At 28.0% G+C, this 25,928-nt stretch overlaps 2 protein-coding genes across 7 annotated transcripts; both read left to right on the top strand.

The window, feature by feature from the left end:
* Positions 1-1,523: 1,523 nt before the first annotated feature.
* Positions 1,524-13,103, top strand: LOC145180585 (uncharacterized). Of its 5 annotated transcripts, none has more exons than XM_090082192.1 (16): positions 1,524-1,701; positions 3,566-3,841; positions 4,078-4,259; positions 5,273-5,378; positions 9,064-9,102; positions 9,246-9,310; positions 9,674-9,835; positions 10,019-10,112; positions 10,267-10,333; positions 10,537-10,738; positions 10,874-11,002; positions 11,152-11,235; positions 11,443-11,500; positions 11,794-12,008; positions 12,153-12,364; positions 12,534-13,103. In XM_090082192.1, the coding sequence occupies exons 2-16, from the start codon at positions 3,613-3,615 to the stop codon at positions 12,724-12,726; spliced, it is 2,037 nt and encodes a 678-aa protein (XP_089938318.1). In that variant the 5' UTR covers positions 1,524-1,701; positions 3,566-3,612; the 3' UTR covers positions 12,727-13,103. The 5 variants fall into 5 exon arrangements, with proteins under 5 accessions (XP_089938318.1, XP_089938321.1, XP_089938320.1 ...); XM_090082195.1 differs by lacking the exon at positions 1,524-1,701 and adding an exon at positions 2,129-2,152; XM_090082194.1 differs by lacking the exon at positions 1,524-1,701 and adding an exon at positions 3,132-3,155.
* A 731-nt stretch (positions 13,104-13,834) lies between these two features.
* LOC145180579 (uncharacterized) lies at positions 13,835-25,413 on the top strand. 2 transcript variants are annotated; one of them, XM_090082198.1, is made up of 15 exons: positions 13,836-14,036; positions 18,699-18,880; positions 20,496-20,601; positions 20,696-20,734; positions 20,816-20,880; positions 21,004-21,165; positions 21,305-21,398; positions 22,453-22,513; positions 22,929-23,109; positions 23,279-23,404; positions 23,897-23,980; positions 24,201-24,258; positions 24,380-24,594; positions 24,854-25,065; positions 25,202-25,413. In XM_090082198.1, exons 1-15 carry the CDS (start codon positions 13,892-13,894, stop codon positions 25,392-25,394), a joined length of 1,923 nt encoding a protein of 640 aa, XP_089938324.1. In that variant the 5' UTR covers positions 13,836-13,891; the 3' UTR covers positions 25,395-25,413. The 2 variants fall into 2 exon arrangements, 1 of the variants encoding a protein (XP_089938324.1); XR_016450809.1 differs by lacking the exons at positions 24,380-24,594; positions 24,854-25,065; positions 25,202-25,413 and having other exon boundaries at positions 13,835-14,036; positions 23,298-23,404.
* Positions 25,414-25,928: the final 515 nt, after the last annotated feature.

The raw sequence follows: 25,928 nt of genomic DNA, 5'->3' as shown, positions 1-25,928 counted from the left end.
ACTCTCAAAAGGAAACAAATTAAAAGATTTGTTTCCAAAGATTAAAGGAAGGTTTCAAATCAGATCATCTCTGGAAACAAGTCTATTTAATGAAAAGAAGGACTGAAATGGAACTAATGGAACAAGTTGAAATAAACTTATTAGTTATGGACAAGTTCTTATTGTCATTACAATCATTTTGTATGGAAGAAATAAAGCACTGTTTTTAACTCAAAGTAGTATAAGCCCATAGTTTAACCAGTTTAATACCAGACAAATAGTATAAGCCTATTGTTAAACCAGTTTAATGCTTATGTTTATGAAAAGCTGGATAGCAGTCTTTTTTCTTCAAAAAACCTGTCTTCTTTTATTTGCCCTATAAATAAAATATAAAATCATAGTTCTCCATCTGCCAATCATATCCAGGAGCTTCCCAACCAAATATTTTATCAAAGAGTAAAAAATATATATATTTTTTTTACTTAGGAAATAAAACACCAACAAAATTTAAATTTGATTGAAAAATTAAAACATTTAAAAAAATGACAGGTGTAAATTTGTTTTTTTGTTTTTTTGTTACTAATAAAGTCCGCGGCTGTTATGTAGAAATTAGTTAAGTTAGCCGAACAGCCGAACAGACCAACTTCGTGATAATACAATTACTAGTATTAAAAGCTGTAGCTACGTAAAGTTTTTGCTACAAAAGGCCAAGCTAATAACACTTCTTGGCAAAATCTTGTGAAGATTATTTTCTATTTCATGATTGTTTATATAATTTAAAAGCTGCCAACATTAGGCGTCATCGTCAGAAGGAATCCTTCCTTCTGACGCTGAAGCACAACAAAAGTCTTGGCGAGAAAAGGATGCGGATGCAGATATCAGGTTTATAACTTCTGGGTAATATTCCTTTTAGAAGATATTTACTTTGTAATAAAGATGTTTATGATAACGACTTTTTCCATTACAAATGTCTTGAATTAAATGGTTCCTTTTGATTTTGTTTTTAATCGAGTCTTTGATTAAAACAGAACAAATTCGTTCAAAAAAATCACGAGAATATTTGCTTATAATTTGAAAAATAAAAACCAGTTATAACAAGAATTTAACTATTTAGATTTGCAGGTGATCAAAGCAAAACTGGATTCAAGTTATATTTCAATTGATACGTTACAAACATGATAAACGTAATAGGGCTCAAAAAAAGATGTTGATTCAAACCGGAGGTCAAAAAGAGTCATTGGAGAATCATCTAATATTAGTTTAATCTATTTTTGAATAATTTAATATTATTAAATGAAAAACAAGCAAAAATATAAACACATTTAAAGAAATGTAAATGTTTTAAAGAAATTTAAAATGTCGTTAAAAATATTAGAATTTCCAAATGTTGCAAAGCTTACAACCGTTCATTTCGAATTATGATTAATTTTTGGAATAATTCTTTTTGGAACTTGCCATTATTGATACGCAAAAAACCCCTTTTAAAATGTTACGTCACTTAAATAGAAATTTTAATTCTGGTGTGGTCTGTAGAAAAAACATCCCTCAGCAATTATTTTCTCCGTGTTTCATACAAGTGATGCAATAAATGTAACGCGAGAAGTTGTTATAAATCAGTGATGTAACTCAAATGTTCACGGCCATTAAAAACAAAAATTCATATTTAAACAGATTAACATAGAAATTGCTTTCATCAAGTTGCACGAAGAAGATAATTTAACGGTGAGTTTTGTAAAAATCAGTTCGTTTTTGAATTTGAAGTGTGACTTCAATTTTTTTATAGCATACTAAGTGCAAGACAACCTTTAGTCCAAAATGTCAGTGGGAGATTTCTATAACCTTTTTCATTACATGTACAAATTGAATGTCTTGATAGTGAAAACCAATCTCACTCGTAGGTAGGTAGGCATGTGAATTTGTTTCCAAGAAAAATAAAATGCCACGCGATAGTCGTCAGAAAAGTAAACGTTATTTCAAAACACGAATAGTATAATACGTCTCATTATGAGTGGTGTCGTCGAAAAATGACCAACTTTGTAAATTAAAAACTGATAAGTTCAAATCGCTTATTTTAACACTTCTCATACTTCGATTTCAAAAAGTCAACCTGCGGTGTTGAGCTCAGCATAAACAACGTGAAAGCTATTATACAAAGATTAATGCAGTTTTTTAGGTAGTTGTGTTTTATTAAGTTTTAGTATTTTTATTTTCTCTAACTTCCCCATTGAGAATGGCGCTTATTTTTCTTTGACTTCAGAATTACACTTTTAAAGAAACAAAAAATTTTAAAACATCCTATTTCAAAGCTACTTTCTCATTTCTTTTTTAAAAAAAGTTTTCAACAACATAAAACGTGATTTCTCAACTTCTATTTAAGATTTAGATTTGAAATTTTCAGAAAAATGTTTATTGTTCCGTTATCTGAAGATTTTTACTAAAAAAAAAAAAACAAAAAAAAACCTGGTTCTTTAAAAAAAAACGTTTTCCAAAACTTTTTTTTGTCTGATTAATTTTATTTTTTCGAAAAAAAAACTCTACCTTAATAAATATAAATCTATTTTACTTAAAAGAGCGTCAAACCTTATGTAAAGGTTATTGCAATATTTCAGGGCTATTATACTCATAACCCTGAAAATTTGGAATTGCTTTTTGCAATTTGGGATCAAGTTTGATAATTGCCGTTATTAAGTCTAATTATTCCTTAATTTTTTAAAAAATCTTTCTAAATTTTTATTTTAGTTTTAGTGAGGAACAAAAATTTGATGTAAACTTAACATTTTTTTGAAATCAAATCCGGTTGTTGACATGAGTTTTGTGTTTAATTGTAATACGTCACAAGTTCATTCTTAAAAAATCACGCTTCGTGATTTAAAGATTTAATGGTTACGTTACGTTGTTGCAAGAAATTGACTTCGATAATTTTCCTCTGTACTATTTAATAACTTCGAAGCAAAAATCTCTCTTTCGAAAAAAAAAAAAATTAATAACTAAAATGTTAAAGGCCAACTCGTTAAAGAGATATTAAAAATCGCTGTTATATATGTTGTATATGACTGTTATATATGTTACATATGACTATACTATATTTCAAATAAATAACAAATCTTCTACTTCTCTAGAATAAAGTTTACCGAACGAAAATCTATTGTGCAAGGTTATATTCGAAAAGGAGTTAAGTAAGAGCCAATCAAATGCAAGATTTTTTTCTTTTTTTTTTCAAAAGATAAAAGACAAAGAACACTAAAATATTACTTTTATTTTTTTGAAAGATCTTTTGCCCATTCATTTAATTTCACCGCTACAAACAGATAAACGCTACACAACTCTTGAATTATTTACTTACCTTTATAAATATATTAACGTACACAGATTAACACTATTAATACATTGCTTAGGTAGAAAACGCTACAGTGAAATGGGCAGTTGGATGAAAATAAATAATTGAGAAGTTTGAAAAAAATTTTTTTTTTAATGAAAAGCTGAAAAATTTACAATGTAGTGTAAAAATTTTTTTATTTTTTCACGTTCTTGAAGTTTTGTTTACTTTTAAAAGATTTATTTACTTTTATCCATTCTTAATTTTTAGATCAGCTATTCCGTCAACGTAAAATAGTGTAAAATTAACTATCAATAATGGTGGCCGAAGTAAAATTAAGTAAAAAAACAGCAGATGAACATTCATCTGTACACATATGCCTCTCAAAAAGTTCCTCTGGAAAGACATCAAAAGTCCTCAGATCAAAAGAGCAGGTTCATTTACAGTTCATCGATTTAAACGTCAGCGTTAACAGCAAAGAAATACTGAAGAATGTTAGTGGAGAAATAAAGCCTGGGGAGGTCGTTGCCATCATGGGACCATCAGGTAAATCGGAATCTTTCAGATTTATAAGTCTTTAAATAATTCTTTTTACTCTAATTTTTTTTCATATATATTTTTAAGTATTGGATAATAAAACATAAATCTAGAAAAAAAACCGAAGGTAAAGATAAATGACTTAAAAGCTTAAAGGTTGCACCTAAAAACAACAACCAAAAAATTTTGAAATAAAATTTTAAGAAATTAATTAGTAAACTGGAACAATTTTTATTTTTACGCAGGCGCCGGAAAATCCACGCTTCTCAATTTACTTGTTGGAAGGGAAACAAAAGGAATCGAGATGAAATCTGGTACAATTAAAATAAACGGAGAAAAAGCATCAAAGTTTTTGCGGAGGAAAATTGGATATGTTCTACAAGAAGATATATTTTTTTCAAATCTAACAGTGCGACAGTCTTTAGAAGTAAGTTTTTCCCAATCATACACTTGCCTTCAACTTACATCCATATCTAGGTGTATACTAAAGTTAATACTTGGTCTACCAAATATAATTTGAGATTAATGTACAAATATTATTGGCTAAACTATTTTTATCTTATTACGGAATTTTAATTAATAATACTAATATTAGATTGTGTTAGAAAAGAACTGTGGTTCATCGTAAATCATCAAATAAATCAGTTTATTTGATGAAATGATACTATCTTCTGTTAAATAATCGTGCTGATACAATCAGCTATAAAATAATAATAATAAAAATGATAATAATAATAATAATGATAATAATAATAATAATAATAATAATAATAATAATAATAATAATAATAATAATAATAATAATAATAATAATAGTAATAATAATAATAATAATAATAATAATAATAATAATAATAATAATAATAATAATAATAATAATAATAATAATAATAATAATAATAATAATAATAATAATAATAATAATAGTAATAATAATAATAATAAACCAAAAAATAACAAATTTAAATACGCCACTACTTTACTAAAATAAAACTGTCTAAAATATTTTTAACATTGGGAGCCATATCGAGGTGAGCCTGAAGAATATCGAGGTGAGCCTGCAGAATATCATGGTGAGCCTGCAGAATTGTCCCATATCTCTAATTGCCGTAACCTTTCTTCTATCTTCATTAATTGTACACTTGAGCTCAGCTGTTTTAACCAACAAAATAATTAAGTTAAAAACTATACATACTAAATATTTGACACAGTCACGCTCTTACACAAAGCCGCTTGTACAGTGTTAATTAACGCGTTTATCGTTCAAAGTTTGAATTGCGCGCGTTTAACTTTCAAAGTTTGAATTGCGCGGTAAGTTTACAAGCTTTGTAAATACAGATCAGGTAACACTGAAGAAGAAGGTCAAGCAGCGCATAAGTTGTATATATAATACATCTTAAAAGCGAATTTTTTAAAAGTATTTAAATGGGATTTTTTTAGTTTGTCGGTAAAATCAGACTTCCAGATTCCATGAAATGGAAAGAAAAGTTATCAATTATAAACGAAGTTATAGACAACCTTGGGTTGCGGAAATGTGAGAATACAGGTAAGCATCATGATCTCTATAATGAAAAACTATTTAAAACTTTTTTTACAATGGCGCAGTTGTTTTATTAAAACTTGGGTTGCTTCGCTACCTTAATTTCACCGTTGCTCTATCACTAATGCGCCAATAAGGAATGTATAAAAATGATTAAATAAAGATTCATTATCTGACTGATAAATGAGATTATCTGACGTTACCTAACATTATCTGACATTATCAGACATTATACAATCTGAACAACAAAGAATAATGTCAGAATAATGTCATATAATGTAGGATGATAATGTCAGATTTATCTTTGAGAACAATACAAAGTGTGAAGTATTGAAATTTATTTCGGATTCGTCCTAAGTGCTTTGTCATTGAGCATTTTGTGGAATGTTTATTTTTAGCGTTAAGTTGTGACATACGCTTAATGTTAAATTTTAATATTTATCTAACGCAAAATAATGATATATAGTTTATTATGAATAATGTTACCCATTATAAATATTTTCATTTAATAAAGTAAAACATAGTTGTTTAACAAGTTCATATGAATCATATTAAAATCAATATCAAACATAAGTTAAAAGCACTACGTAATCTACAAAATTTAAAATTCTTTCAACTTTCTTGCTACGCCATTGCAGTAGTGTAAAGATATTGCAACAATGCAATGACATCGCAACAGTGCAATGGCATTGCGAGAGTGAAATGATATTGCACAGCGTTTTTCCACATTTCAATCACCAAAACAAGCGATCTTTCGTCCAAATGTATATAATTTTTGTTCGTTTTAATAAGAAAAATACAATTTATGCAAAAATTGAAGGAAAGACAGAGAGAGAAAGAGAGAGAGAGGCAGAGAGACAGAGAGAGAGGTACACAGAGAGAGACAGAGAGAGACAGAGAGAGAGACAGAGAGAGAGACAGAGAGAGGCAGAGAGAGACAGAGAGACAGAGAGAGATAGAGAGAGACACAGAGAGACACAGAGAGAGAGACAGAGAGACACAGAGAGAGACAGAGAGACATAGAGAGAGAAAGAGAGAGAGAGACAGAGAGAGAGAGAGAGAGACAGAGAGAGAGAAAGAGAGAGAGAGAGGGAGAGATAGAGAGAGAGAGAGAGAGAGAGTAAGTGTGTATTTAAATCTTTCGACTTTAAGGCGAAATCTTTTAAAATTATAAACAAAATTTTTCAAAAATTCAAATTTAGTATTGCAAAAATACTACAGGTAACATCAGTGGTACACGACGACTGGTACATTGATATGTTCGGGAAATTTCAAAATACAGGACCGTCCTGCAAAATGCGGGAGAATATCGTTTGCCACGTGAGTATTTTAACTACAAATCTTCTTTTGTATTTAAAAGCAAAAATTAGAGAAAAACTGAAAGCAACAGTATTCAATTAGAATTAAAAACAGCACTGATTTTTATCATACAGACCATGGGCTTTTTAAATATTTAAGTAGGCCATAGTCTGAAAGATTCTAATCAGTGCTGTTTTTAATTCTAATTGATTTTGAGTTTTTAAAATAATCCTAAGAGTGCTCTGAAATCGCTAAAAATTCAGAGCACTTTTAAGATATTTCAAAAGATTTAGTTTAAAAAATAATGTTAAAAACATAAAAGTGATCCATCGACTCCTCATTGTAACTTTAATGTTAACCATAGCGTTAGAGTTGTGTTAAAGAAAAATTTGACATCGTAAAAAAGTTATCATTTTTGTAATTCGTAGTTTCATTTAACCCAGTTTCTTCCAGAACAAGAAGGGGAGGCATAAAATTGGTTAAAAAGTCCCCGAAGCTTAAACTTTGAACCCATCGACTAATATTTGTGTAGCCCAGTAGGCATTGGACGTCCTTAGACGTCCACTGGACGTCTAGGGACGTCCAGTGCCTACTGGGAGTTGACATATTATGAAACTTTCTATTTTCATAAGTTAAGTTAAAATAAATCAAAATTTCTGAAAGTACGTTAACTGATTTATCAACAATTGATATTGCAAGTTCCACTATTTTTGTCTGTTTAAAAATATAAATTTAAGAACTTTGATTTAAATTTGAAGGATGATTTTTATTTACACTTTATGGAATTTTTTGTTAAAAACATTTGGCAGATTTTTTTTTTTTAAAACTAGAATCATTTGTGACCGGCTGGGAAAAAAGGTACCAAAGTGCCGGATGGAGTTAAAAGTGCCAATATGTTCACTGTAGTCATTGGCATTAATGTAAAAAATTCACAATTATATTTCTAAAAATTCCGGAGATATTAAATTTACAAGTAATACTATTCGAACATGGATTTTTTGCAAAAACTTGTTACCTTTTCCATATTATGATTTTTTGTTAATAAATAGTAGTGATAAGTAAAAAGTCTAAAAAATTGTGCAAAACATGCTTCAGAGCTTAAGCAAAGCTAAAATATCGAGAATGAAGTTAGCTAAAATTTGACCTCAGCTTGTATTTTACTGATTTTATTGTTATTTAGTGACCGCACTTAAGGAACCTTTTATCCCAGCCACATTTGTAAACTCCTTTCAAATTTAAATGAATAATTTTACCGTTTTGCCGATTTGTACAATTTTGTAATTAAACAATGTTTTTATATATAACGGTCTGTGCCTTGACCGTCTGAAAATGAAAGTAAATATTGAGATTTTTTACCGGTTTAAGGCCAAAAATAGCTTGAAAAAACTAAATCATTTCAAAATATAGAACTTAATTTAATATAAATATTTTTTCTGTTGTATTGTTAACACTTTAAGGTAAATAAGTTCCATTTTTCTGTATAAGATACATGAGTATTGTATTTAATCTCCAAGGATCTGATCGACACAAAGTATCAGTTAAAACTAATAGTATTTAATGGGGAGGCTACTGTGTTTGGCAGATCTGGTAGTGACACCATCGAGAAGAAACAAAACCCAAAAACTTGCCAGATAAAGCTCTAACTGATGTAAATTATTTTTATATACTTTAAGTTTTTTGTATAACTATCTGTCACTAATTAAGTGCATTTGAGTGGCCTTTGATATCAGCTTTAACACAAAGTAAAAATACATTATATTTACAGTACATATTTTCTTTGCAAATTTTTCTCTTCTAAATTTTTTTTTTTTTTTTTTTTTTTGTAAAATAATATGCAGCAAGTTTTTGCTTTATTTAGCTCAACCTATATACTTATTTTTTATTTCTAAATTTCTTTTCATAAAATTATAAGAAGTTAAATCAAAAGTTTATTAGTCTCAGTTTAAGTATTATTTATAAATTCATTTTTGTTCAAAAATCTGCCTTTCTAACTCACTTCACTGGACAAAACATAATTGCATCTAAAAAAAAATCCAGCTTAAATATTTAGTATTAGAAAAGAATGTTAGCTGTTAAGTTAAATAATAAAACTTATTGGTATATTTATGTTAATGAGATTGTTTATATAAGAAGTTATGTTAAAAAGCTCTTTAAAAATGATAAAGAATTTAAAAAAAGAAATAGTATAAATTTTAGATTGCAAAAATAGAATTTACAATGAGAAAAAAATAGTTATCAAGCAACACAAAAAATGTATTAATTTCTATACTAGTTTTATAAAAATGCTATAAGATTTATATCCAATCTTTCAAAAGTTATTTGTGTGCTATTTACTTAACAGTTGTATATATTTAAATATTGGGTGTAATACTGTTGCTTAAATTTTTTTAAGTATTGGGAGGTGATCTTTTCAATCCAGGATGTTCAGGAGGTAACATAATGAATCCTTTTATTTGTTGCAGAAATTATGCACAGTAGCATCTTCATATATAATATATATTTGTTTTTATACTGTCATGATCGTATAGATCTTTATAGTTTACTTGTAATAATTTTTTAAAATTTCCTTTTTAGGTGAAAAAAAACGTTGTAGTATTGCTGTTGAACTTATTAGGAATCCTGCGTGTATAATTATGGATGTATGTATTTTTTATATATTTCATAAACAGAATTGTCTAAATTGATTTAATTTTAAACATTTTTAAGAAGTTCACTAGCTCATATGTATGTATGTATGTATGTATGTATGTATGTATGTATGTATGTATGTATGTATGTATGTATGTATGTATGTATGTATGTATGTATGTATGTATGTATGTATGTATGTATGTATGTATGTATGTATGTATGTATGTATGTATGTATGTATGTATGTATGTATGTATGTATGTATGTATGTATGTATGTATGTATGTATGTATGTATGTATGTATGTATGTATGTATGTATGTATGTATGTATGTATGTATGTATGTATGTATGTATGAATTCCAATTTAGGAACCAACTTCAGGTTTAGATTCATCAACTGCACTGGGTCTCATAAAAACTTTAAAAACACTTGCAAAGGTTGAAAATCGGGCAATATGCATGACTATTCACCAGCCCTCTAGTCATGTGTTTCATATGTTCGACAAGCTCCTTCTTTTATGCAATGGAAAGGTTTTAGAACTTAAAAAAATTTCTATATACACAACTATATTATCTAACTAAAATATATATATATATATATATATATATATATATATATATATATATATATATATATATATATATATATATATATATATATATATATATATATATATATATAAGGATAATAAATTTTATCAATTTAATCTGTAGGTTGCATTTTTTGGCCAAAATTCAGAAGTTTTACCATTTTTTCAATCGATTGGAATGCCTTGCTATCCAAATTGGAATCCTGCAGATTTTATTAGTAACTTTATATATATATATTTACAAATTGATAAATTCATGCAAAATTATATATAAATTATGTTACTTAAGTTGTTTATCCATAAAAAAATTTTTTTTTTGCACATGTCAATATTTTTTTTTGTACATATCAAAAACAATTTTAACAATTTTAGTGGACCAGCTTACTGCTGAGATTGAAGTTCAAAACAAAATTGTTGAAGGCTATCTAACTTTTAGAAAGTATTTGTTTTTTGATTTTAGAATAATTTTTCTCATAAAAAGAAGCTGTATCTTTTGTTTTATAAAATAACTAAAAAAAAATAGAATTAGTTAAATAATTAAGGCTCCTTTTTTTCTCATAGTTTTTATTTTTTAATGTTATTTTTGTTTTTATTCAGAAAATTCCTTAATCAAATTTTTAACATAAAAATAATTCTTTTTAGAGAAAATCCCCAGTGTGCAGAAATCGCTCTACATTCTGGCAAAATTGCATCTTCTTCAAGCACCCTTGATAGCAATACAAGCTCTCCTGATCATTGTAAATCACATACAAATATTGTGATTGATGATGCAGATGTTAGGGAGTTACTTACAAATGGTCATGCCAAGAAAATTGACTTAATCAATGAAAAGGAAACGGACGATGTATAATAGAATTTATTTTCTAATCTTATGAAATAGTTTTGAGTATATTGTTTATAAACCATCTGAGGATAGATAATTGGAGAAATAAAACTTTGCTAAATTTCAAGTTGGTATAAAGCATTTTATTTCTTTAAGGAATGCATAATTAATGTTGAGCATGCAGGAAAATGGCCTTCCGGATATTTTACACAAACATCGGCGTTGTGCAAACGCGCCTTTTTACAATCAAAAGGGCAAGTTTGGGACAAAATGAGCTTTATACAGGTGAGAAAAACTTTGCTTGTTTTTTTTTTTCTAAATAAGATTTCTCAGCAATTTTTATGTTAGTATTTGAACATTTGGATTATTCACTTGCTTTTTTATTAATTTATTTTACTATCGAATCTAACTTGTAAAGTTTGGTTTATCTTCAGGCATTTTCTGTTTCCACGCTAGCTGCACTGATATGGTTCAATACACCATATGATGAAAAATCTCTACAAGATCGTCAGGGTGTTGTATGTTGATAATAGATATATATTTGCAATGCTTAAATTTATCCAACATGTGTTCATTAGTATCCTGATAGGATATATTTTGACTTCTTAAAATATAATATATATTTAGATTAAAAACTAGATGAATTTTCAAACGGCAGGAAGTTTTCGTTTTTTTTTTGCTTTATCTAATTAGCTACGTTTTATTTCAAAACTGTAAATGTTTAGATCTTCTTCCTAATGATATATATGTTTGCCAACCAAATGTTTTCTACGCTTCTAACATGTAAGATATAATTCTTTAACTAAAACAGAACTTGCAACAACAAATTAAGTTCTCTTTCGATTTAAATATTCAATGATTCGATTTATTTAAACAATTTCCATCGGCATTTGGGCGATCTTAACTTTTTTTCCGTATATAAGCTTTTTAAAGCATTTTACGTTTTGTTGTTACGGGGTTAAGGACATAAAAAGTATTTTTAAAGTTCTGTTGCATTTTCTATTTTTCTATATTTCTGTTGCATTCTCTTTTAAGTTCTACAATCGTTAAAAGTAACAGCAGTTTTCTATTTTCAGTTCCTACTGAAAGTAAGGTTATTGCCAAAGAGCGTGCTGCTGGTATGTATCGTCTATCAGCGTACTACACTGCTAAAAACATTGTGGATTTACCGATTTTATTTCTTCCGCAGTTTTTTATTTACACACTGACATACTGGTTCACTGGACTCAATCGTTCTCCTATATTTCTTCTCGGACTCTTCAACGTCATGTTAATTACTCTAACGGCGCAGGTAATCCTCGTCGAGAAAGTTTGTGAAGTTTTTTTTCGAATATGTATTTTCCAAACCTTATCTTCTATAATAGCATTTGGTAGATTAATATTTTTTTTTTCGAATTTTTTCAAATTGATGAAATATTTCTCATGTCTTTTTTAGTCTGCCGGACTTATTATTGGTGGAAGCGTAAAAAATCTTAAAAAAGCAATTGTTGTTGCTGTAATTTTACTAATGTCAACCATGTTATTAGCAGGTTTTTATACTAAAAGATTACCTAGTTGGTTAATATGGTCGAAATATTTATCGCATTTGACCTATATATACAACGTTTTTATGAGAATTGAGTTTCAGTACGCAGTGAAATTGTTCAAGTATGTCTTACCATTTTTAATTTTTATTGAAAAATACTATATCTAATTTATTTTTTATTAAAGTGTCCTTGAATATAATACGTAATTAGATTCTAAAAGGTTGAAATTCATTATTATTTTTTTAAACCCGCTGTTCTGGCTTAAAATTTTGTTTTAAATTTCCTTATAGATGTGCTCCCGATTCCATTTTTCAAGAGTGTATTTCGCATAACAGAACTTACATCACTGGAGATGAAATAATGATAAAAATGAAAACAATTAATTTTGATATAACACAATCACTTTTGGTGATAATTAGTGTCATCCTCGTTCTCAGGGTTTTATTTTATTATGTATTAAAGTATTTAAACAAACCGCATTAAAAAAAAACCCATAAAGATATCTGGTGTAGCCGAAAATTTTGAATATCTGAAAAGTAATCTGTTTTCGGTATTGAAAATCCATTTTCTAAACGTGAAAGATTTTTAAAAGAGCTTCGTTTAGAAGAGGATTTTTTTTTCAATAAATTTGCATGAAATTTATGTCTGTTTCTAAAAATTTTTATCGCATAGTCCTAATACAACTTATACAGGTAAAAACTCGAGTAGTTTTGTAAATGTGGATTTGATACTCTGCTAAATGGTGTTCTAAATACTTGCGAAAGAATATTTTAATAGACTGTTTTTGTTTTAATATCTTCCTTCTGTAAAAGGAATTAATATTTAATAACGAAAAAAGAAAACTTCAAAAAACAATTCAATTATATGGCGTTTGTGTATATATCCTATGTATATAAGTCCTTTTTTTTTCCCAAAGTGATAATTGGACCGCAAATCATTGTGATTAGGGAATTTAAAAGAAAGTTTTTTACACTAAAAGCAAATCACAGTGCATATACTAAACTCATTTGAATCTTTTTTCTTTCTCTCTTTTTTTTTAGGCTTTTTTCTCCTATCAACGGTTTGATTAAAAAACTCCAATCTTCATATGATTGTTGATCATATTTTTAATTTAAATGAATATTTCAAAGTTGAATTTAAAGGAATATTTCAAAGTTTAAATATTTTGTTGTAAGTTACGTAAGGGAACGCAAAATCTAACCAATATAAATCTAACAATTTTATTTGCTTAATGCTAACTCTTCCAGTTTCTTGTGGAATTAAAACAACACCATCTGGTTTTCAAGAATTCTCTATAGAAAATTTGATCGGAGAAAATTGACTGTCAATAAAAAAAACAGAAGTTAACGGTTATGAAATACAAACAAATACATAATTTGTTTTGTTTCGTATCGCATGACTTTTAAGGTTTAGGAAACTTTACGTTAATTTTCAATACAACGCAATTTATTATAAAACCGTTGTAAATGTTATTTAAAATTTCGTTTTGAATTATTAAAGTGTATTATAGTACATCGTAGACCTTTTTCTGAGATTTCAAAACTTTTATTTTGAATGGTGTCTATAATAATAATGTGTGCAAATTATAAACATTACAACTTTTAAATAATTATATTGACTAGATAGTATTAGCAGATAAATCAAGTAAATGGCAAGCTTAGCCTTCGGATCAAAAGAAGATATTAACATAAAGTTTGTCGATCTCAATGTTAGCGTTAATGAAAAAGATATTCTGAAGAACATTAGTGGAGAAATAAAGGCAGGGGAAATTTTTGCCATAATGGGTCCATCAGGTAGCATTTTTTAATTTGTAAATATATTAGGCACGATTAAATATTATCTTTTTTCTGTACGAATATTACATAACTATAGCAAAAAGTAAACAAAAAGCATCACGTGGTGTGATGCAATAGGTTTTTTTTTTTTTTTTTGCGCTTAAAAAAATAATTTTTTTACTAAGATTCTATTGTATATCATTTTATCATAGCTGTTTTAAACGAGTCAAAGTTCCGCTTAACTTATATATTTAAGACTTCACTCTCCAAAAAGAACAAGGAGGTTTCTTACGTACTCTAACTTATAGTAATCTTGCTTAAAAAAAAAAAAATTTCTTGGTAAATGTTTATAAATTTTAGAAAACAAGATTTTACTACCGATAACTAATCAAAAATTAAACATACCATAAAAATCCGTTATTTCGAACTCGCAAGGGACCAAAGTTTTTATTCGAAATCAATGATATATATTAACTAGATATCTAACTAAAAATTCTGCAAGAAAAAGTTAAGCTAGTTTTTGATGTTTTTAATGCCGGTAGCCGTTTAATTTAAATTGAAAATAGTTCATTTTTACTCAGCTTTGTTTTTATCATGGCGTCATTTCTGGCTGGCAAAACAAACCTGGTTGGCAAAATTTGCTTCACTTCCGAAGCGCGAGTTAGATATTTAGTTAATATATATAATTGTTCGAAATAGCAAATGTTCAAAATAACCGAAGGTTAATAAAAATCATGCAAATTGTGTAAAAAAACAAGGAGAAAAGTGTTTAAAGATATAAGATTAAGTATTCTTCAACTTTTAAGTATTACATTTTAGAAAGGCCGTTTATTGTGGTTTCCTATTTTTTTTTTTTGTAAAATGTTTATCTATGCTTCTTTCAAATCTTTAAACATTTTACCAGAACTTCCTCGCCAGTTTTTAGCAAACAAAGAAAAATTCTGAAACAGCTCTAATACAATCAGTAGTTGAGTTTTTCCAGGACATTCCTATGGTTTTTCTTCCGAAGCATTGCATGCATCGATTCTTCACCTTCGTTGTTAATTTTCACTGTTAAGAAGTTCTACCAAAATTTCAGAATTTGTAAGATTGGTAAGGTGGTTCTACTGCGTATATTTCGGTATCAAAATCAGTTGATGATTATCCTCTGTTACAAGATCTGGTTCAACGTTTTGCAAAGTATCAATCTCATTCTGTAAATCTTTAAATAGATTAACTAAGTCGCCTGCAGTTGTTTCATAACTTACAGTAGAGATTCCAACGTTAGGGAAACATTTTACAATCGTTTCGATGCATACTGGATTCCAAGCCGACACCAACATTTCCATTCCATCTATGAAAGAAATCTCCATTGGTACACTATATTTTGTTGCAATATCTTGGTTCGACAATCCCTTCTCAATATCTTTAAGGGTTTGAGCTTTTTTATCGCAGTTTTTCGAACGTCTTGACGTTTTTGTCCCGTAATTAATCCTTTATTCAATATACACACGCAAAACAGTTAAAGTTTTGTATAGAATTTCGAATGCCTATTCTAGATTTTCGAATTTTATATAAAACACACAAATTAGAAATGATCTATATGAAATTAAAAATCTAACTTTATTTATTATTTTTAATTCATTAATCCTCAAAAGTTCAAATTCTTTTCCTAAAATAACGAATGCTGAACATGTACATAATACTATATTCGGTCAATTATACAAGCCCACAAAAAAAAAATGAATGTAAAAACTTTCTAAACCAATTTCACCTAAATGTTATGTATTTTGCGGTGCTGAAACCATATATGGTATTAGTTTTTTGTTTTTTTTTGTTTTGATTACCCACAATTCTCTCACGAATTGTGGGTAATCAAATATGAAAAATTTATTAGATAAAAATGAAAATATAGTTTTTTTTAATCAAGCTACAACTTTTACTTACGATATTAAATTACTAAATACAGAATTTAAAGTGTTTACTATTTTAATTTTCGTTATTTTTAATCTTTTTTCCCTTTTTCTCTATAAAAGTTTGAATACCTTTTTCTGCGATGTGATACATTTTGCTGTTAACAGTAATCACCGATCATGTTTATATTCCATCGTCCATCGTTTCTCCATCTTTTTTATGTCCTGATGAAACTGTAACTCCTGCTCTTCACTTCATCACCAAATATTTTAGGAAAAAAAGTCAAGACGGCTGTTCAAGAAGTGGACTTTAAGGCTCATCAGACAATCAAGAATTTTGAACTTATCATCTTATCTATCATGTTATCCATCATGTTATCTATCATGTTTGCTATGATATAATGCTATGATAAGCTCATAGTTAGGCGAAATCTTACAACCACAATTAGCTATACTTAAAGTGTGAATTAAAAGCACATAAGCCAAATACTGCAATGCGAGGTTATATTATCAGGAAGAAAGCAAACAGCCGTACCATTTATCAGAACTACCGACCTAATAATAATTGATTTCATCGTCAGTTTTACAATATTAGAATTTATTGCCAAGTAAATAACATTTGAATGATTAAAAATGTTTTTTCACATTTTAAATAATTTTTTAATATTAAAATGTTAGAAATTGTTGGGCAATTCAACTTTTGTATTACTATTTTCGGAATCAGCACACCAAGCTACACAGGAATTAAGTACAGTTGTTGAAAAAAAAAGATATTATCAACTTTTAAACATGGAGCTATTGTTTTTTTTTGCATAAATTAAGTAAATCATGATGAAAATTTTCATAGAATTTTAAAGTTTTCAAGAGAGCTGTGCATACTAAAAATAGCTAATAAAACTAACAACTACAAAAGCAGAAAAAGCACTGAAAGACCTCACTTGACCACAAAAGATGAAAATAATATACTGATTCGATAGAGTGTTTGAAATAGAAGGTCGACTGTAGAAGCTAAAGTCCATAAGTATTGCAACTACTAAAAGGCGCTTATAAGAATGTGAATTAAATAGCCTAATAGCTATGAAAAACTACTGTTACGCCCGCAAAATAAATCTTAGGCTACAAAACAAAAACATTTATCGATTAACTAACGACAGAAAGTCCTTTGGGGTGATGAACAGTTTAAATATTTGACTCGAAGAACCTAGTTTTTGTCTACGCAAAAGAGAACAAATATTGGCGAGGATCTGTCATAACATGGGCTCTTTTTTAGAAATAATCAGGTTGGTGATTCAATTAAAATCGAGGCATTTTTAATTGGGATTTCGTGGCATTTTAGAGCTGAATGTTTAGCATCAGGTAAACGTTTAATTGAACAAGGATATCAGGAAGATAACAATCCTAAGCTTTTTAAAATTGTACAGAGAATCATTTTCGAGACATGGATAGAAGGATATAGATAGAACTCAATTATAGTAAATGACCGCCTAAATCGCTGGATTTAAATCCTGTCTTGTTATTCCGGGATCATTTATATCGAAATTTCCGTTAAGGATTCCATAATCAAAATCTGATCTTTTGGAAACATTACGAGTTTCGTAAAATGAAATTAAAATCGAAATTCTTGAAAAATTAGCAGAAAGAATGTCACGTTATTTAAAGAAGTCATCAAGTTGAAGTAAAGCGTCTTAATCAAATTGTATTCATTACCAAACTATTTTCTAAGTAAGTTGTTTTTATTACCAAACTATTTTCTAAGTAAGTTGTGTTTATAAAATAAGTTAGTATATAAATGCTATTTTTCAAAAATTTAAATATGCTGTACTATTTCTTTCTTCTATAATTCTATTTTTCGTTATGCGGCTGTATTCTAGTCCATCGTTGATTAGCCTTTTAAATCAATTACAGCATGACAAAGAAGCGACATTGAGTTGATAAGGGGTCACTAAAATCTACCAACCGTGTCTACTAAATAGGGAAATTGTATTAGTAGTTGAAAACTGGTATTTATTAAAATTTGGATAGAAAAAAAACAGTAGAGAAATTATCCGATTTTAAATTTTGGAAATTTTCTTATGTTGATTAAACGTAAAATTTTTTATGTTGATTAAACATGCAATGTCTGTGTCTTATATCAATACCTTGAAGCTATAAGTGTATTTTTTGATTCAAACAAACCTTTTAATAAAAGCATTTTGTTTCTTTAAAATGAGTTGTTTAAATTTAATTTCATGTTTATTACTCTATACCCCTCTGTACTCCTCTGTACTCCACTGTACTCCTCTGTACCCCTCTGTACCCCTCTGTACCCCTCTGTACCCCTCTGTACCCCTCTGAGTTGAATTTCTAGCAGAGTTTTAGTATTGGCTAATACCATTACGTTTTATATTTATTAAGCTCTACTCTCTTGAAAACCCTCTACTAACTTTAGTAGACTTTAGGTACATGCTTCAATGAAAAGCACAGATAGCAGAGATTCTAAAGGTAATAGACATTGGTGAATCTTGCTTCTTTTTTCCAATCTTAAAAAAGTTATTGACTAAAATCAAATATTTGTAATAAATATTTAACTCCTTCAACGAAGAGAAATTGTAAACAATTTAATTAATCAAATTAATATCAATTAAAACTTGTAGGCATTCTATATATATATATATATATATATATATATATATATATATATATATATATATATATATATATATATATATATATATATATATATATATGTCGTTACTGATTTATATTTCAATAAAAAGCTTAAAGCTCCTAAAAAGAATCTATACTTCAGGCGCAGGCAAATCAACTCTGCTAAACTTGCTTGTCGGGAGAGAAACGAAAGGAATTGTTTTAAACGCTGGTTTGATTACAATAAATGGACAAAACACATCAAAAACTCTTCGAAGAAAAATAGGATATGTATTGCAAGAGGATATCTTCTTTTCGCAACTCACTGTCAGGCAAACATTAGAAGTAAGAGAACATTTTTCAAAGGTCTTATTTTTTTAAATTTGTTTATTTAAAGTTCATAACTTAATATATCATAATTTAAACAGCACATTTTAAGTTTAACTGAAAAAACTAGACAAACATCGTAAATAAACATTTTATTAATTTTAAATAGTTTTTGGGTCAAACAAATCAAATTTGTTAATAAAAATATTTTTTATGCGCACCTTTACGCGTACATTACGCGCACACTAGCTTATAAAATATAAAGAGCCAAAAGATTATGTAAATATATATATTTACTTTGATTAAAAGCATATACTTATATTTAAATTAAAAAGTCTCCATTTTAATTTGATGAAAAATCTTTCATTTATCAGATTTCTTTGAAAGCCAAATAAACTTTTTAACTTCTTTTAAGTATAAAAAAAGAAAAAGAAAAAGTTTTATGAATAAATTATTTATTAAATTTCAAATAAAAAGACCATTGTAATTTAACATCATTTAACAAAAAACCATTGTAATTAATATCATTTAAGAAAAAAGTCGTGAAAAGTTTATTGTCATTCTTTTGTTGCTTTGAGTCACTGTAAAAAATATTTAAATAGAGAGAAGTTGAAATTTTCCCGAGCATATCAGTTAAAGATTAAATTACGCTGGTTCATAATATTGATCGTAAACAGTTAACGTTATCGGTTAAATTGTGAAATTAAAATTCCGACGAGTAATTGATTAAATTAATTCGTAAGTTCAATTAACTCACTCGAGAGGATCGCAAAACTAACTTGCTTAACTTGCTAACATATCCGTTAATTAATTTGCTTAATACTTCTGTTAAAAGTTAGGAGAGTCATTACGTTCCTTTTCCATTAAGCTGAAATAAAATTAGAAACTGATAACAAAGAGTGATGTAGTTGGTTGTCATTTTTTCCGGTATCAATAGCAGACCTTAATATTCAACTTTCTTAATGGTGTTGTAGAGGCTCGTATTCAATTTATGATTGAATACGAGCCTCTGTAACATCATTGAGTTGAACAATTGCCGAATTTCAGATGTGGTTTCCTCTTCTAAGCTTCCATGTTCGATTCTATCTGTTCGATTCTATCTGTTCAATTCTATTGTCTTCTTATTGCCACAGTACAATAGTAGTTTAATTCAAATCCTGTTTGTGGAAGAGGTAATTTTGAGGTTCTGTTTGATTATACATAAAATTTTATATTCTTGTCTAGTAGATGTAATTCTCTTTCTTCCTCTTGTTCGACTTTTATTTTCAAACTTCAAAGGATTAGAAATTATGGTAAGTGAAAATTTGGCGATATTTTGAATTTCTTTATAGATTCCACCTGCTTCCGGAGGTCCTGATCAATAAACGTTTTATCAACTTTTCGGTTTATGGAAGTTTGTGGGATTGCTCTTAAAAATAAGCCAATTATTTGTTGCTAAAAAGAACTTCAAAAGTTCTAGTAAAAAAACTGAAAAATCTGAATTTTTCAGTCACTACTACTTTTATTGAACTGTAAATACTTCTGTAAAGTTAAAAAGTTTCATTTTAAAAGTGTTAGTTAAGCTAATATTTGCCAGTTGAAATGACTTGGATAAGGTATTATATCAGTTGTTGAATCGTTCACCTAAAATAAGTTTGTAGGTAAAGTCAGGCTTTCTGATGGTATGAATTGGGATGAAAAGCAAGCTGTTGTGGATAAAGTGATAGATAATCTTGGTCTGCGCAAATGTGAAAACACAGGTGATAAAGTTCTTTTAGATTTTTAAAATGTAAATAAAAACTACTTTAAGAAGTTTATACATTTTTATAATTATTAACAATTATTTTCCTTTAGTGATGGGTGGCGATTATTTTACACATGGCTGTTCAGGAGGTTAATTCTTTGATTTTCATCCTTTGCACACAAAAAAAAAACTATATAAGGATCATTTATTGAATTAGAATTGTCTTTTAGGTGAGAAAAAGCGTTGCAGTATTGCTGTTGAACTAATAAGCAACCCAGCATGCATTGTTATGGATGTAAGTTTCTCAGTATGCGATTTTTCATCCAATCGCAAGTTCCATCCAGTCGTATGTTCTAAAACTAACAAAAGAACAATTATCATTATACTTGAAAACAATTGATTAACTTTTTTTTTAAAGGAACCAACTACGGGTTTAGATTCCTCAACAGCGCTCAGTCTTATGAAGACTCTCAAAATGCTTGCTGAAAAAGAAAACCGTGCAATATGCATGACTATTCACCAGCCTTCCAGCCAAATGTTTCACATGTTTGATAAACTAATGTTAATGTGCGATGGAAGGGTTTGGATTACATTTTTATTTATTGAAAATCACTTTTTGCTTCTCCTCAATGAAATTGTTTGTACCGGTAGAAATTTTTTTCAAGTTTTATAATAATAAAAATTCAAACAAAAATTATAAGCAACTTTCCTTATATTAGGTTATGTTTTATGGAAAAAAATCAGATGTTTTACCGTTTTTTGAATCAATAGGAATGCCTTCTTATCCAAATTGGAATCCAGCCGACTTCATAAGTAAAGCTAACTTTGAGTTTTTCAATTTTTAATAAAGTTTGAATGTTCATCTGAAACAAGTTATTCAAAACTTGTGAGCTTTTAATTTTCTAGTTTATATTTTACACTTGGGTTTATATAACACCGGGGTTTACATTTTTACACCGGGGTTTATATTTTACACCAGGGTTTATATTTTACACCGGGGAAACAAAAATTTGTTGTATTTATTCTGAGAATTGTTCTTACATAATTTGTGTGAGAGTTGAATTCTTAAATTTCAAAAAACAATTTCATAAACTTGAATTTTGCAAAATTTAGACATTTCACCAATGTTTATCACTGGTGTTACACTATATAAAAAAAAATACTTCAAATGTGTTACGATTTGGCCACTGTAAAGTTTGGCCACTTAAAATACTTCAAACGTGTTACGATTTGGCCACATCAAAAAAGTGTCTTTCAATTAACTTAGAGTTTGACTACTGCTTTATTCAAATCCATCTGACTAAAATACTGATGCCCTTTTGAATGTTTTGCATAAGATGAGGAAGCTTCATAGTTTGATGATATTTCCTTAGACTCTGCATCAAATTTAGCTTGTTCATGTTCTGAGGTAAAAAAAACTTATCATTATTTTTTTTTTTTTTCAGATAGTAATAAAAAAAATAATGGTACTTAATCAAAATTCCTTAATAAAATTTTCAAAAAATTCAATAATTTTTAAATTACACAAAACCACGTGAAAAGGAAAATAAGGTTTTTCTTCTTAAGTTATTTATCAAATTATTTCATAATAAAATATTTAAATTTCAACATATGAAATTACTTGATAAACAATTTTTTATCAAATTATTACTTAAAGTTAATTTAGTTAAAAAAAATAAAAATGATTAAAAAATTTATAATAGGTTATTTAAAAACGGTGTTTTGTTTCGGCTGAAACGCAGGGGGAAAGGGTATTAATTACGTAAATAATCTTTGAATACTTATATACGATATTGATATTAACTATATTTATATTAACTCTTTATATTAACGATATTTATATTAACTCTTCGATATTTTCTTTTAGTGGATAAGCTTAAAAAGATTGAAGTTCAGTCGCAAATTGCGGAAGGATTTAAAGCTTTTCAGTAATTTGATTTTTTTCATACAGCATTCAATATTTAATTTATTTTAAAATGTTTATAAACACATCTGCAGATAGTAATCCTTCATGAGATTTTTTCAGAGTTTTTTACTGAAATCCAACTTCATATATCAAATGAACATTAAACAGAACGGATCCAGGACCCCCTTCCCCCTTTCCTCTTTTTTTTTTAACCTTAAAAAAAGAACTTATATAGGTTTTTTTTCAATTTATGCTTCTTTCTGGGGAGAAGTTTTTTTTTGAGTTATTGGATTGCTTTATCAGATACACCCCATTAATGTAAAATCCTGGGTCCGCATTTGTTAAATATAACCTAATATAATAATGGAGCAAAGTATAAGCAGCCACACTCAACTTCATACGCATTTATACAACTTTGGTCATTTTCATCTGTTTAGAAAAAATCTTCCAACTCAATGTGAATCTTCCCATGTGGCATCGCTGACCCAATACAGCAGTTCTCGTGATAATTTTAATTCGTACACAAACTTTTCCAATGATGAAATTAATGTTGAAGTCAATCTAGCAAATAATCAAGAGCAATTTACTTTGCAAACTCATGAAAAAATCAGCGATGAGGTTTTTTAAAAGTTTCCGTTTTAATTTATTTGTTACCGTTGTGAATTGAATTTGAATGTAAAACCCTCTCAGTATTATCCTCGAAAAAACCCTCTGTAAAATTATTATCCTCGAAAAATGTTTTAAAATGTTTTAAATGATTTTTTTTTTTATGGCTGTGTTTTGACAGAAGTTGTCTAAATTGACAGATAAAGCTAAATGGCCGACTTCGTATCGAACGCAAGTGATTGCGTTGTGGAAGCGATCATTTACACAAGCAAAAAGCGAAATTTTGAATACACTATACCTAACGCAGGTAAATTAATCAATGCATCAAAGCCAAACACTATGTACCGAAGTACTTTTTTAAAAAATAGGGGAAAAGTGATAAATGCGCTTGAGACTAGTTTGATTATATTCAAATTTTTTTTTCAAACAATTATATTAAGTTATATTTAACTTTTATATTTAAAACATTAATTAATACAATTATTGCTTCATTGGATTAAAATATTTTCTCGAAATAATAATTTAAATCTACTCAACGTTTGCTTTATACAATAGAAATTGAATACAATAAGACTTGAATACAGTAAGGTTAGAATGCTGTATATATAAGATTATAATTAAACTTTTGGTTCGTAGCCAGTAAAAATAGCCAGTCCACTTCTAGGTCTTAGAACGTTTTTGTATTTTTAATATGCTGTTAATTCAAACCTTAAAAAAAAACATAAAAAATATCTGCAGAATGACAATTATGCATAAAGATTATATACAAATGAATCTAATCAGATATTTTATGTTTCAGGCATTTTTGTTTTCTATAATTACCGGACTGATATGGTTTAACACACCTTTTGAAGAAAGTTCTATTCGCGATCGCGAAGGATCGGTACGTATCACGTTTAGAAAAAATTCGGTTTGATTTCTGTTTTATTTTGGTAATGATAACTTTACTTAGTTGCTTTTCTTTGACATCAGTTTTTAATTTTTGCTTTTATTTTTGCTGCAACTTGTTATCGATTTTTTCTGTTTATTTGTTATTTTGTTTTAACTTTTTTCACTTTTGTAAGTGTTGTTGTTTATGATGTTGTTGTTAAATTAATTTCTAGATTTTTTTTGTTATGGTGTACCTATTTACTGAGATGATGTTCGATGCAGTATTTTCATGTGAGTTAAAAATCTCGAGCCCTTCTTTTTTAAAGAGAAGATTTTAATACTGGTGTAAATAACGGAATATTTTATTCTTTTTATAGAAAGTTCCGTTGAGTTTTTTTTTTTCTTTTTGTAGTTCCTTACGAAAGTAAAGTTATCGCAAAAGAACGAGCGGCTGGAATGTATCGTTTATCTGCGTATTACACAGTAAAAAATACAGTTGACCTATCGATTATAATTATACCACAATATATGATCTACATAATAACATACTGGATGATCGGATTGAATCGCTCTCCGATATTTCTCCTGGGCTTAATAAACGTGTTTTTAATAACAGTTTTATCCCAGGTATTTTTAACCACTCCTTATTAGTTGGTTAAAATATTCTTTGTTGACTAAACCTTAAAAATAAAAGATTTGTAAAATTTATGGATCAAAATGAAATATTTAGTACAAATCATTAGTGAAAATTTTTTAATATATTTAATTTTATATTTAAATTTATATTTAGATTTTATATTTAAATTTATATTTAGTTTTACATTTAAATTTATATTTAACTTTACATTTAATCAGAATGTTTTTTGTAAATATTCCGTCTTTTTAGTGTTTCGGATTAATCATCGGTGGCAGTATTAAAAACTTCAAGAAATCCGTCGTATTGACTGTTCTATTTACCCTTGGTAACATGCTGTTAGGGGGCTTCTACACAAAAAGAATGCCAACTTGGCTTTCATGGTGCCGATACGTTTCAGTTCATACCTATTTTTACAATATTTTCCTTAGAATGGAGTTTGAACATGCGCAACAAGTTTTTAAGTAATTATTTTGTAGTTCAAAATTTTTTAAAAGATTTTTTTTCAGATGTTTTTTTTTTTTTTGTTTTTTTTTTAAATAAAGATCATTTACTATCTTTTTGTTTTTATATTTTTATTACATCTTTTGTTTGCTTTAGGTGTACCCCAGACTCTGTATTTCGTGAATGCTTTTATAATAATAGAAGTTATATCACTGGGCCAGAGTTGATTGCTTACGTAAATCCCATTCCACTAGATATTCCACAAACAATTGGTGTTTTAGTTTTAGCGATTTTTATTTTTCAAATTGTACTTTATTATGTGCTTAAAAACTGCAACAAAATGAAATAAATATACCTTGGTAGCGAAATACTTATTAACTATTAAGAATTTTATTTGAATTTTGATAATGATAATGATGATGATGATGATGATGATGATGATGATGATGATGATGATGATGATGATGATGATGATGATTATGATGATGATGATGATGATGATGATGATGATGATGATGATGATGATGATGATGATGATGATGATGATGATGATGATGATGATGATGATGATGATGATGATGATGATGATGATGATGATGATGATGATGATGATGATAACAATTATGAACGCGTTAAAATTTATTTGATAAGTAAATCTTATCAAACTAAACTTTTATTTAATTTAGAAGATAAAAATGTAACTTTATATCGTTTCTTACTGTTTGATTAAAAACACGCAGTTTGACACTTTGAATGGGTTCAGATGTAAACCGACGTTTTGAATGATGTTTTTGATACGGGATCTAATGCCAATAATATACAATAGTTAACAAAAAAAGTTGTAGTTATGAAATTGTTTATAGTTACAGGAGCCAGTAAAATG

This window comes from Hydra viridissima, unplaced genomic scaffold, assembly GCF_058129835.1.
Source record: "Hydra viridissima isolate aposymbiotic clone 2 unplaced genomic scaffold, HvirCarnegie_v1 scaffold_3, whole genome shotgun sequence".
Classification (NCBI taxonomy): domain Eukaryota; kingdom Metazoa; phylum Cnidaria; class Hydrozoa; order Anthoathecata; family Hydridae; genus Hydra; species Hydra viridissima.
The sequence above is the reverse complement of the archived record's forward strand: the minus strand, read 5'-3'. Positions and strand labels throughout refer to the sequence as shown.

What these genes read in the sequence shown, in the direction of transcription:
- LOC145180579 (XM_090082198.1), top strand. Translation starts at nt 13,892, where the DNA reads ATGGCAAGCTTAGCCTTCGGATCAAAAGAAGATATTAACATAAAGTTT. An exon ending in TTCGCGATCGCGAAGGATCG is followed by an intron (nt 23,981 to 24,200) that starts GTACGTATCACG and finishes ATTAATTTCTAG; the next exon opens with ATTTTTTTTGTTATGGTGTA. An exon ending in TAATAACAGTTTTATCCCAG is followed by an intron (nt 24,595 to 24,853) that starts GTATTTTTAACC and finishes CCGTCTTTTTAG; the next exon opens with TGTTTCGGATTAATCATCGG.
- LOC145180585 (XM_090082192.1), top strand. Translation starts at nt 3,613, where the DNA reads ATGGTGGCCGAAGTAAAATTAAGTAAAAAAACAGCAGATGAACATTCA. An exon ending in TGCCATCATGGGACCATCAG is followed by an intron (nt 3,842 to 4,077) that starts GTAAATCGGAAT and finishes ATTTTTACGCAG; the next exon opens with GCGCCGGAAAATCCACGCTT. An exon ending in GTTTTCTACGCTTCTAACAT is followed by an intron (nt 11,501 to 11,793) that starts GTAAGATATAAT and finishes TTCTATTTTCAG; the next exon opens with TTCCTACTGAAAGTAAGGTT.